The following is a 20,511-nucleotide window of genomic DNA, read 5'->3' on the forward strand; positions in this document are numbered from 1 at the left end:
CGAGAAATATAAAATTCTCGCGAGAAGTAGAACGAGACTTAAATATTATATTATTTTCCAAATTAAAAATTATTATAATTTACAAAATGCCTAATAATTTGTTTTTTTAATTAGTTAATATTTTGACTCCGTGATTTTAATTAGATTTTTTAATTAGATTTTTAAAAAAAATTATAATTAAAAAATTTTAATTAGATTTTAAATATTTTTAATTAGATTTTAAATACAAAAACGTTTTGTATAAAATGGTGCACTTCATCGTCACCTCGTCATCGCGGATTCATCGTCACCTCGAAAAAAACACAACCAAGATTACGTTGAGTATTCTGAAAAAACTGACGATTCTCTTCTTTTGCCTCCTAAGAAGAAGCAACGAACCATGGTCGAAATGCTTGAAACGAAGTCCAAATATGACAAAGACAATTCCATTCAAAAACAGTTTGACTCTGCAATGCTGGATTACTTTTGCACTGATCTGGCATCTTCAGCAGTCAAAGGAAGAGGTTTCAAGAAATTATTTGACATTGTAAACCCTAAACTGAGCCTTCATCACAGAACAACATATTCAAGAAAGCTTTCAATTCGGTCAAGAGAAGTTCAAGCTGAAATGAAGAGCATAATAACGGAGATTACGCCAAATCTAAAAAGTGCATCATTTACTTCTGACCTTTGGACTTCTAGAGCTCAGGACAGCTACATCTCTTGGCTTTTTCATGCTACTGACGAAAATTGGAGACTACATCACTGGACACCCCATGTCCAACAGTTCCCAGGCAGACACACAGGTATCTTAATTGAAGGAAAGCTGGATTTATTCTTAGAAAAACTAAATTTGCCTGCTGATTTGCCAATGTACTGCGTGAACGACCAGGCAAGAAACATGAAACTTGCAGTCAAATTGTCAAAGCGCCTTGACCAATACTTAAGCAACAATCATATTTTGCAATGTGCAGTTCGAGACTCATTTGGAATGACTGCTGGAACAGATGATGCGTTGCAAACATGCAAAGATTTGGCTTCTTTAACTCACAAGTCAACAGTTGCAGCTGAGTTACTTGAATCAGAATCAGACGCTCAAGGAATCAATTTAGACAGTTACGCCAATTTGTTGACACAAGATGGAATAGTGAACTGGATTGCATGGCTTCTGTCCTACATCTAAAGAGTGCAACTATCAGCTTATGTGCAAACAAAGATATTTTTTCTTCAAAGACCATCAGTGCATCACAGTGGAAATCAATCGAGGGAGCAGTAGAAATTTTTGCACCACTTAAAGAAGCTACAGAAACGTGGTCGGCTGAGTCTATTCCAACAATTAACACTGTCGCCGATTCTCTTTATTTAATCCATGACAAAACTGATCAATTTATTGAGACGGATGGAAAAAATGGCTACGGTGTCTTGTATACAAAAAACTTGAAAAGCTGCATTGAGAAAAGATTTCCTCTTTGTCACACTGGAAACTTATTGAGTGCTGCAGCAAACTACTTAAGTCCTGCTTTAAAGGGACTTCACTTGAAGCTCTTCAAAAAATTTCAAACAACAAAAGAATGGTTAGCCTCATAGGTTAAGGATAATGTTAAGTGCCAACCTGTTGCCAGAGTCCTTTCAGCAGATTTGTCCCCTAATTCAAAACTGAAGCGCAAGTTAAACGTCAGAATTGAAACACAAGAGCCAACCTCTAAACTGAATCCTATTTTGAGCGAAATGTGCCAGTATGAATATCTCCCTGATGCCAAAAAAGACTTTCCGATTCTTGATTGGTGGAAATTGCATTCAAATACATTGTCAGAACTCTCTTCATTAGCTAGTCAAATTTTAGCTATTTCAGTAAGTTCAACTAAATCAGAGAGAGTTTTTAGCTCAGGTGGAAATGTCGTCCGATCATCCAGACACAACTTACACCCAGAAAAATAGAACAAATCATCTTAATCAGAGAATACATTGTCTTGTTGGAAAAGTTTGGCAAAAAAATTCTGAATTAATATTTGAAAAAGTTGTTTACATTTGACAAATGTCATTTGTGTCTATTTGTCAAAACCATGTTTACATTTTTTTTTAATTTGTTAAATTTATTTTCAAAAATTGTTAAATTTCTCGTCTCATCTCGTTCTCGGTCTCACGAGAAGTACTAACTTCTCGTCTCGGTCTCGTCTCGGTTTGAAAAAACCTAGTCTCGCTCATGGTTACGTAAAGAAAAGAGTTGCGTGAGTTAAACGTTCGTGTAGTATTTTTTTTCTTTGATAACTTTGGCAGTATTATTTGTATTAATTATTTAAAAGTTTTGAATTAAAAACATTTGAATTAAAAAAAGCGTAAGTTTTTGAAGAAACTTTTTAATTGTTCAACAGTACATTGATTTTTAAGTAATAAGTTTTACGATGTTGTAGAATCAAGAAAATTAGTGAATACTTTTCAAAAAAAGAAAATCAAATTGAAACAGTTGCATTATTTTCTGAATCTGAAAATGCTAATAACTTGCAATAATAAAAGCTGAAATGGAAAATATAAATGGGTTTTACATGACCGCGAGAAAGAAAAAGTTTTTTGTTCAACCTGCATCAAAGCTATCAAAATGAAAATGCCTTTACCTCATAGTTCAAAAGAAAAAAATTCGTATGAGGCTTTTATTTTAAACGGATTTTCTAATTGGAAGAAAGCGTTACAAATTTTTGGTTCTCGCGAGCGTTCTGTACTCCATAGGGCGTCTGTAAGTATGATCGCCTCAGCAACACTGGAATCGACCGTTATCCAACAGCTTAATCATCACCAAAATAAAGAAATAATGGATAATTGTACGGCTTTATCAAAAATATTTACAACACTTCTTTATTTGGTAATTCCTCAATTTCGTTTAAGAAAAATTTAGATTAACTATCAATCATTAAATTTATTTACTGGATAACTAAATGTTTCTTCTTAATGTATTAAGGAACGCAAGGCCTTGCCATTCGTGGAAAAGTTGAAAATAATTCAAACTTTCGCATGCTACAGAAAAAACAAGTTTTGATCTGCATTCGGCTTGTTAATGAAAAATTTAAAACTGAGGAGTTTTTTATGGGATTTTATCAAACCGAGATCATCAAGAGCGACGTGATCCTCGCTTCAAAGTCTTATGGGGTGCAGCCGTTGTAGCAGCAGAGTGTAGTTTACTTGACAAACCAGAGATGCCACGGAAACGTAAAATTACATCAAAATTTACTGGAAGTGGAGTTCCATACTTTGCTACGACTCCAAAGGACCACTACCGCCAGCTTTTTTATGCATCTCTGGATTGTATTGTAACGGGACTTGCGAGTTGTTTTGAACCGACTGAGACCACTGAGTATTTAGCAAATGTAAAAAAATTTCTCATTGGTCAGTGCTTGTAAGTTGGATTTGTTGAGGCTTTTTACAAAGATGACGAAGGTTATAGAAGGCTACAACTCCATTGCGATATATTTGTGAACCATGCAAAATTCAAGAATATTCAACTAATTGATTTTGAATCAGTCTGGAATGAGCTTGTTGACCATGATGGTATCCTTTCTCAAATAATTCCACTGATTCCCGAGTTTGTGAAGCTGGTAAAAATTTTACCATGTCTGCCTGTCACTTCATGTACGTGTGAGCGCTCTTTTTCTTGTCTTCGTAGGTTAAAGACTTATTTGTGTTCTATAATATTTCAGGAGCGATTGAATCATCTTGCTGTTTTAAATTGCATCGCGATATTGCCTACACTCTTGATCTTGATCATTTGATCGATGAGTTTATAATGCGTGCCTCCATACGCATGAACACATTTTACTTGAGAAAATAAATTACATTTTTATGCCCATTGAAAAAAACTTTTTATTTCCTATTTTAGATTTTCAACTTCTACAAAATAGTTTATGCCCCATCCGGGAAAACTAAAACTCTACGCCTATGTATAGAATATAAGTAAGTTAACTTATTTTATTTAGATTACTTTTAATTTAATTTAAAAATTATATAAAATGTAAGCTTATGTAATTTAAATTTAATTTTATATAATTTATTTTTAATAAGAATTTGTTATTACTTTTAAAACAAAAAATTCCTACTTAAAAAATATTATTTTATTTGTAAATTTAATTTACATTTGGTAGCATATTACTTTTATGTAATTTATTTTCATATGTAAGTTTTTTTTAATATAACTTTTTTTAAATGAGTTTCTTTTATAGGTAAATGTAAATTACAGTTTGAGGAACTTTTATATTATGCAATATAATTTTCAAAAGTAATTAACTTTTAAATGTAAAAGTAAACAGCTTTTTCATGTGACTTACTTTGACATGTAAAAGTAAATTACTTATGTCATATACTTTTTGATAACAATTAACTTACTCATGCAAATAAAATAAAAAAAGTAAGTAAAAGAGTCCTTACTACTTACTTATTATATACTTATATATACTTACTTACTATTGTCCTGAAACTGACTGGGACTCTTTTTGTGATTTTCTTCGAAAAGGTCCTTGGGCTGATGTCTTTGCTCTCTCAGCTGATAAATGCGCCGATTGCTAAATTAACACCCGCTAAGGTTGCTTCTCATCATCGTGCTCGCAATTTTCTTACTCCTGATTTTCACCATTCTACAAATCTCTTATTAAATTTAATATTCTTAATACAATACTTAATATTCTTAATACAATACTTAATGAGATTTTCGATACATTTATTAAACTTATTACTTTGTGATGATTAAATAAACACGCCAAAGTGATCTTTATTTTTAAAAACCAAATTATACTAAAGTGAAATTAAATAAACTTACTTCGCAGAAATATATATCAGATGTGAACACAATTTTAGAAGATAAAAAGATATATAGCTATGTAAAGATGTATTTCATTAAGAAGATTAACCCTAACTTCAGCATTATTAATGATCTTTCTATGCAGAGATAATAAGAAAACTAAAACAGTAAAAAGATTATGTGACATCTAAAATAAACGTTTTAGCAATAATCGTTTTTTAAAGTGTAGCGTGCGGTCCATATCGCCTGCCATTGATTTTTTAAGTAAAACGGCGTGATAAAATATACCGCACGCCAGCCTTTTGATTTTCTCGGTTGTAATCAATTTTTTTAATAATGATTTATCTATCTTTTGAAATTTACTGTATTGGAATTTGCATTTGCTTTCATCATACCCGTAAAATTTATACCAAACGTACTTCATCAACTAAGGGTTATACTTTTTTACTACACCTGGAATCCTTAACCAGTTAAGGTAAACAGATTATTTGTTATTATTGATCATTTCTGCATAAGCGTTTGCTTGCACAATCATGTAACTTAGTTTTCTATAACTATTATCCATTATTTTAATATCAATTTTTTCTTTCATATTACAAACTAAGTTAAAATGTTTTTATTTAACAATGAGAAGTCATTTTTATTAATGTCTAGAATACTATTTTTTATATTTTCAAAAAATTTAAAACTAATGTAATGTTAGCAACTAATCATTTTTTTCATCTTCAACAAACCATTTTTTTCAACTAATCAGTTTTTATTTTTCGTTTTTTAAATTGTACTATCGACGATAAACCAATACAAATACTAAAAAAAAAACACCAATATTTTTGCCTTTTTAACCTCCGTTGAGAAAAAGTCGACCAAAAGGTTTTGATAAAATTTAAATATTATAAAAAAATATCTTGTGTGTAGAAACAGTGACGATGTAATGTTTACAACCTCCTTAATTTGAGAGGGTTGCATTTATTACATAATTATACTTTTAAACAGAAGCCGTGGCGCGGTGGTTAAAGTTCTGGCTCAGAACAAAGAGGTCCGAAGTTCGACTCATGCTCTAACTTAATAAACAAAATTGGTAAGGCAGGAGGTGTGGACTTTCTAGGTTAATGCTCTTCCGTGGTGCTCTGTGATAAAACCGCAAGTATTTTGGGAGGACCTTGATAACCCCAACAACATAAAAAAACCCATTTAAATCTAAACTTTTTTAAAATGAAATTAAATCTACTTTAGGATAAAATTATTTTTTCTTCTTCGATTGGGGTAAAGAGGCAAATAATTTGTGAATTTTCGTGAAATTAGCGTAAAACTTTGTTTTCAAATATTATTTTTGTAAACTTTGAAAATTATTATAAGTATATTATTTTACTGTAGTAATTTGAGTATTACAAATTGACCTCAACTGCAAATAAAAATAAACAGTTGACATCAGATTATAGTAATTTAAAAAAAATTTGGAAAATCTTATCATTTTTTACTTTATTCCATAAACCAAATTAATTTTGATTTATAAGTTTTGGATTAACCTCAAACATAAAATAAAAGTAAACAAGTGACATCAAATTGTGGTAATTTAACAATAATTTGAAAAATCTGATTTCTTTTTAATTTAAACCAACTTGATTTAAATAATCAGTAATTGTGGTAGTTGGATCAATATTTAATGTGTATTAAAAATATTCAAACAAAAAATTCATTTGTAGCAAGAAAATAGTCAGCATTAAAATTAAGAAACAACTTTAAAAAATCTTATAAAACGCCAAATAAAGCAAAAAGTTGAATATTTGAGAAGTTCTGTATGTTTGTTGATCATGAGGAAAGGTGACAAATATTTAGATAACTTTATTATCACAAGAATTTAAAAATTTGTAAAAAGTGACATATATCATGTAAAAAAACAAGATTCACATGGTATTTGCAACTTATATCAAACTATTTTACAAAATAAAAAAGATGCTGGTGGTATGACGTGTTCACCTCGTGTTGTTCACGACGTGTTGCCACCTCTTTACGATTTCTTTACGATTGTTATCAAGTTTTTTACACGAACGTCTACTGCGTGTAATTTTCTTGTTTGCCTAATAGAAATAGCTTAAGCTTGATGAAAAGCATTTGGACCAAAGCTACACAACATAAATCTTAAGAATAACATATCTTTAAAGTTTCAAACTTTTATAAACTCTTTCTTTCTATCAACATAAAAAAGATGTACATGAGGTTCCAATTGTTCCTGCACCATTGCGCAGTTTGGTCAAGGAAATTCAGGTCGGATCAGAGCAAATTGTATCGCTATGGTTAGGACAAAAAATTTCCCTCCAAGAGAAAAAGTCTTGTTTAGCCAAGTAAAAGGAGAAAAATTATTAAAATATAATCAACCGTTTTAAGCAGTGAAAATTGTTGTTTACATTTATACTTATTAATTCTTTTTTATTATTACTCATTATTAAATGCCAATTTGAAAGTTAAATTTAACGCTTCTGGAAAAGCATTTCAAGATTTCTTTCAAGATTCAGTAGTCAACTTTGCAAATACAAAAGAAAAAACTAAAGAACAAAAACATGTTGTTTACTGCAAAAACTTGGAGAATGTAACTAGCAAGGTGCTGTTGGACAAAGGTTACAGCTACGATCATTTTTTTAAACTTGGAATTAATGGCAAAGTATCGTTTTTGAAAATGAGCTCTGCTGTTATTATGGTAACTTATAAGTGACAAACAAGTAGTTGTTAATGAAAAAAAAACGTTGCATGTTAACAAGTTTATTAGCTCAAGTCAAAGAAGTTAAATGTCAACTGATTGCTGTTGCTTTGTTGAAAATCTACCTGAAATATACGAGAATGTCGAAGCGTTGATGAATATTAATCAAGTGAATGACGTGGCATTTTATATTTAATATGATTCAAAAATAGCCAATATAATTTGCGGAATTCAATCACATTCAAGCAAGCATTCTTGTGCTGTTAAAATCTATAAGAATGTGATCTCGAAGGTATTTTAGCACAGTGAAGGAAAGATACGATAAGTATGTTTCAAATGCCTCAGATTTAAACTTTGCAAAAAATTTGAAAATGTAAATCATTTACCGTTGATTAATATGGAAAACTCAGTGCTCATTTTAGATGTTATTCCGCCTATGAAACTTCATCTTTTTGGAATTGTTAATCATTTTTCCAAAATCTTTCAGACTTGTGCCCTGGTGCCAAAGAATAGCCAGCTGAGTTTCACATTCAGCTTCAGCTGTACCATGGTAGATACTTCAAAGCAAGAATTGCTTTTAAAAAATACTGACATTTTCCAACAAATGGCCAAAAAAGCTTGTGCTTATGAAGTCATTGTCAGTAAAATCTTGTTAACAAGCACAGTTTTTGTATATTAAATTTAAAATATAAACTTTTCCATACATTTTTTTGCCATGTATTTGAATCCTTTTCGATAAATATTCCATATATTTAGTCCTCTATATGCAGTGCTATATTATAGCACTGCATATAGAGGACTAAATATATGGAATTAAGTATATTTATTAAATATTTGAGCAGTTTATGTGTTACTTTTATTTTCTCTTAAATAATAGTTTTCATTTCGATTTATTTCAAACTTGTTGTTAAAGTTTTCAGGAGAGAGATTTATGTTGAATCAATACATAAAAATTAAATGCTGATAGATATTTATTTCAAAAATAAATTTAGTGTGTTCACTCTTATTTTTAGAGTAAATGGTTCTGCACGCATCTATAAATTTTTTTAAGTTTTGATGGTTGCGTACTTGCCCATGATGTATTTGCATAGCTGATGAAGCAATAAATTAGTCCAAAATATATTTGTTTTTTTATGGAACAATATATAATTTGTTTTCTCTGAGTTAAGCGAGAATTTATTAGCCCTAAGCCAGTTATTCACTTTATTTAGTTCAGTATTCATGTCTGTATATAATTTCTTGATATCAGTAAGAAAGAGATTTGTATCATCAGCAAACATGACTGAATTCAGTTTTAAAGACGCATTGCAAAAACCATTTATATAAATTAACAGGGGTAGACCAAGGATAGATCCTTGGGGGACTCCATATAATATATTTAATACTCCAGATTGTATATTACATAAATATTTTTTTTTTTTTGGTAAGATAACTTTTAATTCAATTATAAGCTTTATTAAATATATCATAGTGCTTTAGCTTATCAAATAGGATGCAGTGAAACACTAATTTCCTGTCTTTAATAATCCACATCTAAGTGCCTGTATACTGTTGGCTATATATATAGTTTATGCCATGAAGTTAATAAATTTTATAATTTTTTTTTATCTTCAATTAAAATACAAATACTTGCTCGGAATTAGAATAATATTGTAGGTAGACATCTGTTGAGAACTTATCTCGACCTTTTGAGTACTTAAGAATGAGATGTTTTGAAATGTTTTTAACTTTGACCAATTCAAAGTTTATTAAGATTTAAGTCGCATCAAATTTAATTGTTTATATCATTTTTTATGCTTAAGCAAGCAGCTTGATTCATTAGTCTGACTTGAACTTTTTCTAATTATATAAAGAAATATGGAATTTTTATGTCGCTTTTTTTTTTTAATATAAATTAATCATGTCCAGACCGCTATCAATCAAAAACTCTCCACGAGGACTTTATTTCAAAAGATGTTTTTGAAGGTAATGATTCATATTTAGAAACAAAAACCAACTTTTTATAAAACTTTCCAAATTAATGAAAAAATAGAAAAGGAATTGAATTGAAGGGCTAATTCTTTTATATTCACACATAGTTGTTACGAGCATAGTTATAAGCATACGGAAGTACTACTCATGCGTCGAGCTAAACTCTTATTGCAAAGCAGTCCAGATTTAACAATTAGTTCGACGCTCTAACCAACTGAGCTATCCAGCTGATAAAAAACTTTGAGATTAGTTTATTACAGCAAAAAAAAAGTTGTTTAAATCTAATGTTGAAAAAGCAAGTATAGACTTTTGTCTATTTAAAACAAAACTTTATGTTTTCATGAAAGAATTCCAGATTATTTATTATAATAGGTACTTATTATATAAAACAAACTAAATAATAGCATATATTGAATATATACTAAATAATGCATGTTAGTCAATTATATGGCATGCATCTAAATATATTTTTATAAATAATATACAATATTTCAAATATTGTAATTTTGAGGTTTTTTTTCAAATCCAATACAGATTCTTTTGTTATATATGATTTTTTCTTCTTTTGTCATATATGATTGAGATTCTCTTGTCATATATGATTTTTTCTTCTTTTGTCATGCATGATTGAGATTCTTTTGTCATAAAATATTTTTTTCCGTATTTTGTCATATATGATTTTTTTTTTTTTATCATATATGATTGAGATTCTTTTGTCGTATATGACTTTTTCCTCTTTTTCATGTTTGATTGAGATTCTTATCTTATTTATGTCTTTAAGTAATAAGTCCCTGCGTTTGAAAGACAAATTAATTTTGTACAGAAAAAATATTTTACATTCTGAATTTAATTCTATTGTCCTCGCCCAGTTTATTGATATCGTAACTTTTTTATTGTCCATTTATTTTTACCATAAAATATGAAAAAATTACAATAATATATTATAAACTCACATAAATAAGATTAGGTGTCACTCGAATCGTAAAAAACTAGTCAAAAAAAAAAAAGAAAAAACTAGTAAATAAAACATTTTAAAAAACTTTTTTTAAAAAAAAAAGAATTAAAAAAAAAAAAAAAAAATAAACAAATTAAACTAACATAAAAACATAAAATCCAGAGAGAAAAAAAAAAAAATAAGGAAAGAAAAGAAAATAAAGCACAAATAAATAATGATAATATTAAGATTAGCAATAATAATAATAATATGAATAATATAATGTAATTCAAATGCTGTTGAGATAGAGCGCCAGGCAATATCTATGACGGCCAACACAATAGTTGTCTAAAAATTCAACTGCAACCTGTTTTTCTTGTTCAATTTTATCTGCAAGTCAATCAGTTTAAGTCTGGATTTAAACTCTTTGACTGATATAGACTCCACTACCGATTCCGGTAAATTGTTCCATTCAAAGACAACTCTGTTTGTAAAGAAGTATTGTCTACTTAAACAATTTTTAACAAACTCTGATTTAACACGATGTTTATAACCTCTAATATTGGATGCTGGACCTGGTGTATTGATTGAATGCATTTGTATCTGGACTTTCTTCATATCAATAGATTCAAAACCTTTATATAATTTGTATTGTTGCATAAGGTCACCTCTTAGTCTTCGAACTTCTAAAGTTGTTAAATCTTAGTTGTTAGTCTTTGATTATATCCCAGATATCTTAATTCTGGTATCAATTTAGTTGCTCTTCTTTGAACTTTTCAAGTTCTTTGATATCTTTTTTATAATTGGGATTTCAGGCTTGAATCGCAAACTCCAAATGAGGTCTAACGTACGTACAATAAAGCATTTTCATGACGTATTTATCTTCATACCTAAAAGTATTATAATAAAACATTACGAGTAATAACTGTAATATGAAATTGACTTGATTTTCAAGTAATCCTTCCTGAATTCTTCACTATTTAGTTTTTTTAAGTTTCGAAGAAAAGTATTACTTTATTAATACTTCTTTTTTTAAAAGATGAAAAATGATGTAAGAGATGTTAAAATAGATTTAAAAAACTGTGGAAAATGATCCAATATTCTAATAGTTAGATTGCCGGGATAAATATCTTTAGAAGTTGAAACAAAAAATAAATTATTAATTATCAAAAAAATAAAAAAATTGATTGATTAGTAATTCTTATCGGTAAGGGTATATAAGGAAAAAAGTTGTTTGAAGCTGTGGTGTTTAAATACTCCAAGATTGAATTATCTGAGTTTACTTTTATAAGATCTAAATTAAAATCTCCCATTTTTTCAACAATATGTTTTTCAAATAGAATAGCTAGATATGAAACATTAAATTCATTAATATCCATGTTAGGATGGCGATAAACACAACCAACTATGATAATAGACTTTTTAGGGAAAATGAATTCAACAAATACAGACTCGAAGAATTGGTATTTATACATAAGTAAATTATTTCTAGACTCATAAGTTTATTAGAAATATAAAGTAGAGCACCTCCAAATGAAGTTTTTGTTGGAGAATTTTCATTAACATATCCACTAAGATTTATTGAGTTTGTTGGCAGTAGATCAGATTTCCGCTTAGTTTCTGTTATTCCGATTATACTAAACTCATAATTTAAAGTAAAAAAAATATAAAAGTGAAGTTAATTCGTCAAAATGTTTAACTAGTGAAGCGATGTTTAAATGAAATTTAGTAAAACAATTATTATTTTTATGATGTCTTTATTATAACTATGATGTCCGATGAGTTAAAAATTTCTATGTCTATGTATTTACAATTGATTGGTTTCTCAAAAATGTTCATATCATCATCATCGTCGTTATTATTTAGCTGATAAGTAACGTAATTATTAAGTTGATTATATATATATTATATATATGTATAGTTTAATTAAAATTAAAGCAATTTTGTTTTTTTAGCTAGTTTAAAAAGGTCCTTCTTTTTGCAATGATTCAGAAAAATGTAAACTTTTAATTTGAAATAATGTATACACATTTTTTAACTGATTAAGATGCAGTTTAGAACAGAAGTTTTTTTTTTGATTTTAAGTTTTTATAAAATTTTTTAATGAAAAGGTCCATCATAAAAAGTCTTGTAAAAATTTAGCTTTAATCTATTTTATGTAACAATAAAATTATTCTTTAGAAACTTTGTAAGGTATTTATCAATAAACTCATTAACGCACCATTGAAACATATTTAGAAATTTTCAGGTGTTATCTAAAATATTTTAAAAAAATCTGGTGCTATAAACACTTACGACATCGTATGTCGTATGTGTCTTCATACGACATACGACATCGTATGTCCTATGTCATATATAAGTGTCAGACTTAACTTAAAAGTTAAGTCTGAAAGGTTTGCAACGCTCAGTTTTGTTTGCGTAAAAACAATTCTGAAAACATATTTTTGTAACAAGTTAATGGAACTTTTAGTTACTAAAAATTCATCAACTAAGTTCTGTTGATTCAAACTTTTGTATCAAAATTTTATTTTGTATAATTTTATTTGTATTATTGTTCTGAATAAATTACAAAGCTAAAATAAAATATAATGACAACATTTATTTGGAAAATCTGATTGCTTTTGTTCTTTTTTGCTGTTTTTGTTGATTTCCATAGTTGTTTGTTATTTTGATAACGTGAGCATTAAGTGGATGCTGTGAATTTGTATCCGTGGCGCAATGGACAGAGTTCTGGCTCAGAACCAAGAGATTCGAGGTTCGCCGACACTAGACCAATAAGGAAGGAGGCTCAGAACCAAGAGATTCGAGGTACGCCGACACAAGACCAATAAGGAAGGAGGCATGAACTTCATAGTTAAATGCACTTCCGTTCAATGTTCAATGAAACTACATCAGATGTGATGTAGTTTCATTAACTACCTACAAGAGGGACAATTAGCTTATAATTTTGATGATAGTAATAAATTTTACTATATGGCACATTTTGAACTTTTCTTTATTGACTTAAAGAAATCATGGTTTTTGACATTAAGTAAAAAAATTCAATTATTTTCCATTAAAAAAATCATTTAATTTAAATAATAAAATATTTTATCTAAGTTTATACATAATATAAAAAAATAAAAGATGTCGTCTTTCTCACCTTACATGACGTGATCATATGCACGTCTACAGATGATAAGGCTACGTAAAGAAAAAATTATTTTTTCGAGTGCATCAGATGTTAACGTTTCTTCTAGAGTGGTTGGGAACCTTCGGTTAGGTTCATATTTGTTTTGGGAGGCGGGTTGCTGGCCTATTTTTGCGGACGTTGCAAGTTAGTTGTCCCTTAATAAATACGTTGTAAATAAAGCTGCCTTTAGCGTCTGACAACAGCTTTTAAATAGTAAAACATTTTTTACGATAATACTCAACACTTTTTACACTAATAATGATTCTAGCAAAAGTTGCTGTTGTGATAATGTATATGTGTTTCTTAATAATGCGAAGCAAAAAATTAAGGCTAACAGAAAACAAATGATATATTATCATTATAATAATGATACATAATTGCAAATAATAATTATGTGCAATTATGTATCATTTTTTATGATATGCACATTTTGTTATAATAACAATAATAGAAACAATAATAAAAATAATAATGATAAGATTAATAACAATAAAAACGATAACAATATTTATAATAATGACAATATATGAAAATCGATAAACAGTATTTATTTTTGTTCGTTTCCTTATAATCTTTATTTAGCTTTTAACTTATGTTAATTTGAATTTAGTTGCAATGGAGATTTTTTTGATTTAATTTCATTGATCCTTTGGACTAATAAAATATTATTTCACTTTAATCCTGGTCAACTGAGGGCTATATTTTGGGCAATCATTATCTGCATATAAAACATTTAATGCTGCATTATTAGATTTATATTTAAAAATAATTTTTTTTTAAGTTCGCTAACCTTTTTAATATTTTTAGAAGACGAAAAAAAAGAAAAATGATAATGAAAATAATATTTCTTTAACATATGTGTATAGTATCTGCCCAAAGCTGTCTGTCTTACCAGTCTATGGGTTTACAGAATCAAATCATTACTAGTGTTTCATAACATGAAACATCAGTAATGATTTGATTCTCTAAACCTACCTTCTGTAAAACTGTATGAATCATGTAGTTTTTAATCTTTGTATTAAAAAAGTGTATGAATCTGTATATATATATATATATATATATATATATATATATATATATATATATATATATATATATATATATATATATATATATATATATATATATATATATATATATATATATATATATATATATATACATATATATATATATATATATATATATATATATATACATATATATATACATATATATATATATACATATATATATACATATATATATATATATACATATATATATATACATATATATATATACATATATATATATATATATATATATATATATATATATATATATATATATATATATATATATATATGTATATATATATCTATATATATATCTATATATATATCTATATATATATCTATATATATATCTATCTATCTATATATATATATATATATATATATATATATATATATATATATATATATATATATATATATATATATATATATATATACACACACATTCACATATATAACAAATTAGAATTCGAAAAAATGGATGGTTAAAACCTGATATGAATAAACAAGTTAATAAAGCTGTGTTAAAATGACTCTTATCAATAATTTAATGGTCCTTTTATTATAATTGACATTTGTTAAAATAATTTTTATTTAATCTTTTTTAATATATTTTTTTGTCAGTAAATGTCCTGTTTACTTTCAGTTTAGGTTAGATGAGAAGCAAACCAAAATATCTTACTTTTTATACTCTGGACTCTGAAATTATTTTTTTTATTCAATAACATGTAGTCATTTGTAATATATAGGTATTTTTTTATTTTACTGTTGTTTTACTTATTATTTTATTGTTTACACATTGTATATTTTGTTTATTTGTGTTCCATTCATATTTATTACATAGCATGAGTTTACTTGAGCTGAAGAGATCAAAATCAACAACATATGATATGGTTTTACAAATTTCAGAAGGTGAATTATTAAAAAAGTTGTTGATAGCATTATATTGTCTGTTAAATCAGGTGCTTTCATTAATTTACAAGTTTTAACTTGGTTATTTATTTTTCATTATATATACAACCCTCGGAATTAGAAAAAATCAGGTCCACAATAATTTACTGACCTCAATCTTTTAGAGGCGCCGACGTCTCAGGTCAGGCAAAAAAAAATATAATACAAAGGTCTTACCATAAGACATAGAAATGAGGTTGGCAATTTTTTGTCGATCTCAAACACAGGTCGGCTGTTAAGTCAGCATTGCCGAATGCTGACCCTAATTCCAAGGGCTATATATAAGATTTTCTTGATTTTTACATATAGCGTTATATCTTTACATTTACATTTCATCATTTTGACATATCACATTAGATCGTTACATTTATAATACATCATTTTTACATAGTTATAAGTTATACAGTTAGCAGCATATAATCTATATAAATAGGTTTGATTTGCAATTCTAAGTATGATGGTTTAAAAGTTATTTATTTACCTAGTAAGGTCATACTATTAAAGTGTTCTAGTTATGACCAAATGAACTATGTAATGCTTAGTTTATAAAAAGTTCATCTTTGTTACCTGTACTTATTAAGTCTTGTTTTGAAACAATTTATGCAAGTGACTGAGAAATCATAATCAGATGAGTTCCTGTGGCTGGCTATGATGTGTTTTGAAAAGAGATATTTTCTGACTACAGTTGCAAGTTTTTGCTTTACAATTGTAAGTGTGGGTTGAAGTTTTAATCTCTCATTCTTTTGTTTGTGGCTAATTAAAAAAAAAAATGATATTGTAGACAACCCATGTAATACTTTGTATAATTCTATTAGATCAGGTTGTTTCCTACTTTTCTCAAGTGTCCATAAATTTAGTTTTAGTATTCTGTCGGTATATGATAGGAGTTTCACTTTATTATCATTTTACTGATCTGATGTTGTATTTTTTCAAATAGTTCCTTGCTTTTGCATAAAGAGGTGACCAAACAGACATGTAATATTCTATGTAAATATGCTGACCTTGTTTCTATGTTATGGTGAAACCTTTGTGTTAAAAATTTTGTGCCATTTTGATGCTGACCAAAAATAGTTGAAGCTTGACAATAATTACTGACCTTAAACTTTTTTTTTTTAATTATTTTTCATAAATATGATTTATTATTGCTAATAATTTTATTAAATGAGTATTTCACCAGGATATAACTTACACTTCAATTTAAAATAAAGTTGCTATCAAACATGTGACATGAGAGTTGCAAATTATCATTAAAATTATTGTTATCAAAAAAGTAAGAATTAAATAGCAAAGCTAATATGAATACAACTAAATCTGATATAGTAAAATCAATTTTTAAAATGTTTATCAATAAGGATTTTGAATTTGGTAAAATTTTTGATAGTTCTAATTTTAGAGGGTAGATTATTATAGAGTTTTGCACCCATATAATAAAAAAATCTCTTTGCAAGTTTTAATCTCACATTTAAACAAACAATTTTGATGTCCAGTTCTAACTTTATGAGTGTTCATAGTAAAATAAATTACAAAATTTGAGCACAACTTCTGTAATTTATTTATAATGACATTTCTGTACTGTTAAGCAAGCATTCCTTATTACAAGATTATCTATTGATAGTAAATTATATATATTATGTACATATCCTTGGGAGTAGATGACAACATTTGGTTCGTCTTTAAATTGATTTGAATATAACACACTGTTTTTACGTAAAAGAAAAGTTGGCAAGGCCGTTACAAGTTAGCAGTGGCAATGTCATCAATTTATAGACATTTGGATTTGCTTTGTGTAAGTTTGAGTTTTTGGGTCTAGTCTTTAAAAGTGGTCTTAGTCTGTTACTAGCTATCTTGTAACGGATCTAAAAAAATTTACTTAATGTTAGAGAAGAATTAAGTATACAACCAAGGTAATTTTAAGTTTTTATTGCTTTGATTATACTTTCTTAATAAGTGGCTGAGATTATATTTTCCTAATAAGTGGCTGAGACTTTGAATTTCATTTAGATGTGTCAAAGAGCATAAATTCTGTTTTTCCTTTATTGAGGTTTATTATAAGTTTATTGTAGGAGGCATTTTAAAGTTTTTCTAGTAGATAATTCTAAAATATGTAATTCTAAATTTAGCTCTTTATTGGAATAGTAGATAATAGTAGATTGTTTTGAGAACTGTATCTACAAATTTCAGCAAATCCTGTTGTCTTCTCTAAAAATAATTATAAATTAGTCAAGCATGGTTTTTATTTCCAGAATCCATATTGAGTCTACACAACTTGATTAATTCCCAGATATTTGACCAAAGTATTTCATATTACTGATTTAAACAGATTGCATATTGTAGCCTTCTAAAAGCTGTCTTGTTACCCCGCAAATATTTGAAATATAAAATTGATATTTTTATAACCTTGTAGCTTTTTTAAAATTACTTTTAACTAGTGTCTAATTTTTTGTAAAACTACTGAAAGTAGTTTTACAAAAAATTCTCTATTAAAAACAGTAGTTTTTAATAGAAAATACTCTATTAAAAACAGTAGTTTTTATTAACTTGCATTCTAATAGAAAAAAAAAATAGGCTCCTTGAGTTTTCGCAATTTTTTAAAAAATGTTAAATTTAACAATATTTAGTTAACTATAACTTTTTCTTTTTATCAATATGTCTTGAAAAGTTAGTTTTGTAATAAAGTCATTCCATCTCAAATAGGGTGGATCGAAAAATAACTTTTTTTGAATTTGAAATTGTAATAGAGCGGAAAAGTTGCATAATGCTATAAAAAGTAATTTTGCCAAATTTTTTTGTATATTTTTTATGTCTTCAGTTCGCGCTAGGGTTTTATTTTTCTTACAAAAACAAGTTTTCTGACTTTTTTTACAAAATGAAAATAACAAATTCTATGCATATACTAAAGTTGTATTAGAGTTTAAACATTACACAATGATCAGGTTAGAAATGGTTACAATTTTTAAGAAAATATTTTAATGTCTTCAGTTGCCGTTAGAAGGCTGAGTTTTAACTATAAAACGCTGTTTCATGAGTTTCTGGTAAACAAGCTCTGCAGTCCATAATGTACAATTAAAGTTATGTGGAAAATGTATTCGAAAAATGTCTAAAGCTTTTTAAATATATATTAAACTGTCTTTTTGTGTTGAATAAATGCATTATTTTTTGCGATGCAAGTCATGCACAAATGAAGCACATTTGGCAGTAAACTTTAATAATAAACTCAACCATTTCTCTTGGCCTGTGTGATGGTTCGCTATATCCAACATAATACCTCAATATTCTGTTTGCAGTGGTCACCCACCAGGCATGCTTAAGTTTTCCAGGATTTCGGTTAGCCAAAGCGTTTGACAATAATGTGTAGATATTGCTTAGCAATTATCAAGTAAGTATTTTTGGTCAGAACTTAGAGATTTTTTGTCTTTTTTTGGCAATGTGACATTAACAGGAATGTAGTTGACTATTGGCAAGGTATCACACAATTTAATTTCTCTTCCGATTGGTCCAGACCATTCATTAGGTCCTAATGTAGGTCCATCTAGTTTTTGAATTAGATGTCTTAGAGGAAGTTCATTAGCATGTATTTGACAGATAAACCAGTGCACAGGTCTTTTTAGTTTTAACTCGAACAAAGCAATAACGCCATTAAGAAATTCGGCATTGACAGCTGTTCCGTTACAACCTATGGCAACTAATTTAGATGTATCAATGTTGTTTAAAGTTTAAAATGTTTTTATACTTGTCTTGATGCTGTATCCATGCCCTGATGCAGTCTCTACATGCCGTAGACTTTGAACCTGGTTCTTGTACTAAAACTGCATGTTCTTCTTTGATAGTTTTTCATATATTTTTCTCCTTGTTTGTATCAATTATTGTTGTATCTTTTCTTCCATCAAAATACAAACCTTTTAACATTTGAATATTTTCATGGTCTCAATGTTGCATTTTAAGTCTGTTTTTCTTTCGTTCTTTTTGAATCTTGTTTTTATCAATTACTTTAGATTGGTCTTTTTTTGAAATTATGTTCATATCTTCCAGCACAGCACATACTATAAATGCAGCACCTCTGCTTGAAACACCTACTCTATTGCAGGTTTGTGCTAAGGATAGTAACGGTGATCTCATTTGTTCAGTTTTATTTTTTCTGTTCCATTTTTGCTTGCGGCTTTCAGCTGTGTCTAAACAATCAGCATCTGATTCTGGGTCAGTATTCCAAATCACAGTGTCATCAGAGTCAGAATCTTGAGATATATAATAAAAACTTGAATTTTGAATGCGGCTTGATGATATTGCTTAAGCTTCAACATCTGTAATAGCTCAAGACTGTGTTGATGGGCTAGACATGGGACTATTTACTCTGTTTTTTCTTGATTCTTTTCACCGTAATCTTATAGTACTTTGAATATCAAGTCCTTCCCTATAGATAATCCTCATAAATCTCTGATTGCTGAGAAAATCATGTTCTTTCTCTGGTACCTTCTTTACTTTTTAACACAGATACATTTAGAAAAATCAAGGCATTTGCATCCTGCAACGTCAAATAAAGTATTTTCTGCATGCTTTTGAAAAGTTATTATTTTGGACTTAAACTTGTCTGTATGTTTTGTTTTGTTAACGGACTTCATTATATTTCTATACTTTTGATTGTAATCAAGAAACATTTTTACAATGCGTTTATGAGACACAGTAGGTATCGATGCTCTCCTTCACAAATTTTCTATTTTGTGCACCAAGTTTTCCGATATTTCTTTCAAACTAGGTTGTTTTCGACCACTTTCCACTCTCATTTTCTGCATTGAGAAAAGATAACTTAGCATGACATTTTTGTATGCTAGCAAGACATTTTCGCGTAAGTCTGCTGGTGAACCGAAGATAGGACAAGTAGGCTTTTTCCTTGTTGTCACTGCAGCAGAAGCATTTTTGCCATTAAAATTTTTTTTGATTTCAATTTATTTTAATAATAAACAGATGTAAATT

The 20,511-nt window shown here is 28.1% G+C and overlaps 1 protein-coding gene across 2 annotated transcripts in view; it reads left to right on the top strand.

Annotated features, from left to right (window-relative positions):
* The first annotated feature begins 13,512 nt into the window (after nucleotides 1-13,512).
* Nucleotides 13,513-20,511, top strand: part of LOC100197146 (hepatocyte nuclear factor 4-gamma) — a 42,646-nt gene continuing 35,647 nt past the window's right edge. The window contains exons 1-3 of one of the 2 annotated variants that reach the window (XM_065820371.1): nucleotides 13,513-13,619; nucleotides 15,239-15,341; nucleotides 15,437-15,504. In XM_065820371.1, coding sequence (XP_065676443.1) covers nucleotides 15,438-15,504 — 67 coding nt within the window. In that variant the 5' untranslated portion in view covers nucleotides 13,513-13,619; nucleotides 15,239-15,341; nucleotide 15,437. Of the gene's footprint in view, nucleotides 13,620-15,238; nucleotides 15,342-15,436; nucleotides 15,555-20,511 lie in introns of those variants that run through there. The other variant, XM_065820372.1, reaches the window with a different exon arrangement.

This window comes from Hydra vulgaris, chromosome 15 (genome assembly GCF_038396675.1).
Source record: "Hydra vulgaris chromosome 15, alternate assembly HydraT2T_AEP".
In the NCBI taxonomy this organism is placed as follows: domain Eukaryota; kingdom Metazoa; phylum Cnidaria; class Hydrozoa; order Anthoathecata; family Hydridae; genus Hydra; species Hydra vulgaris.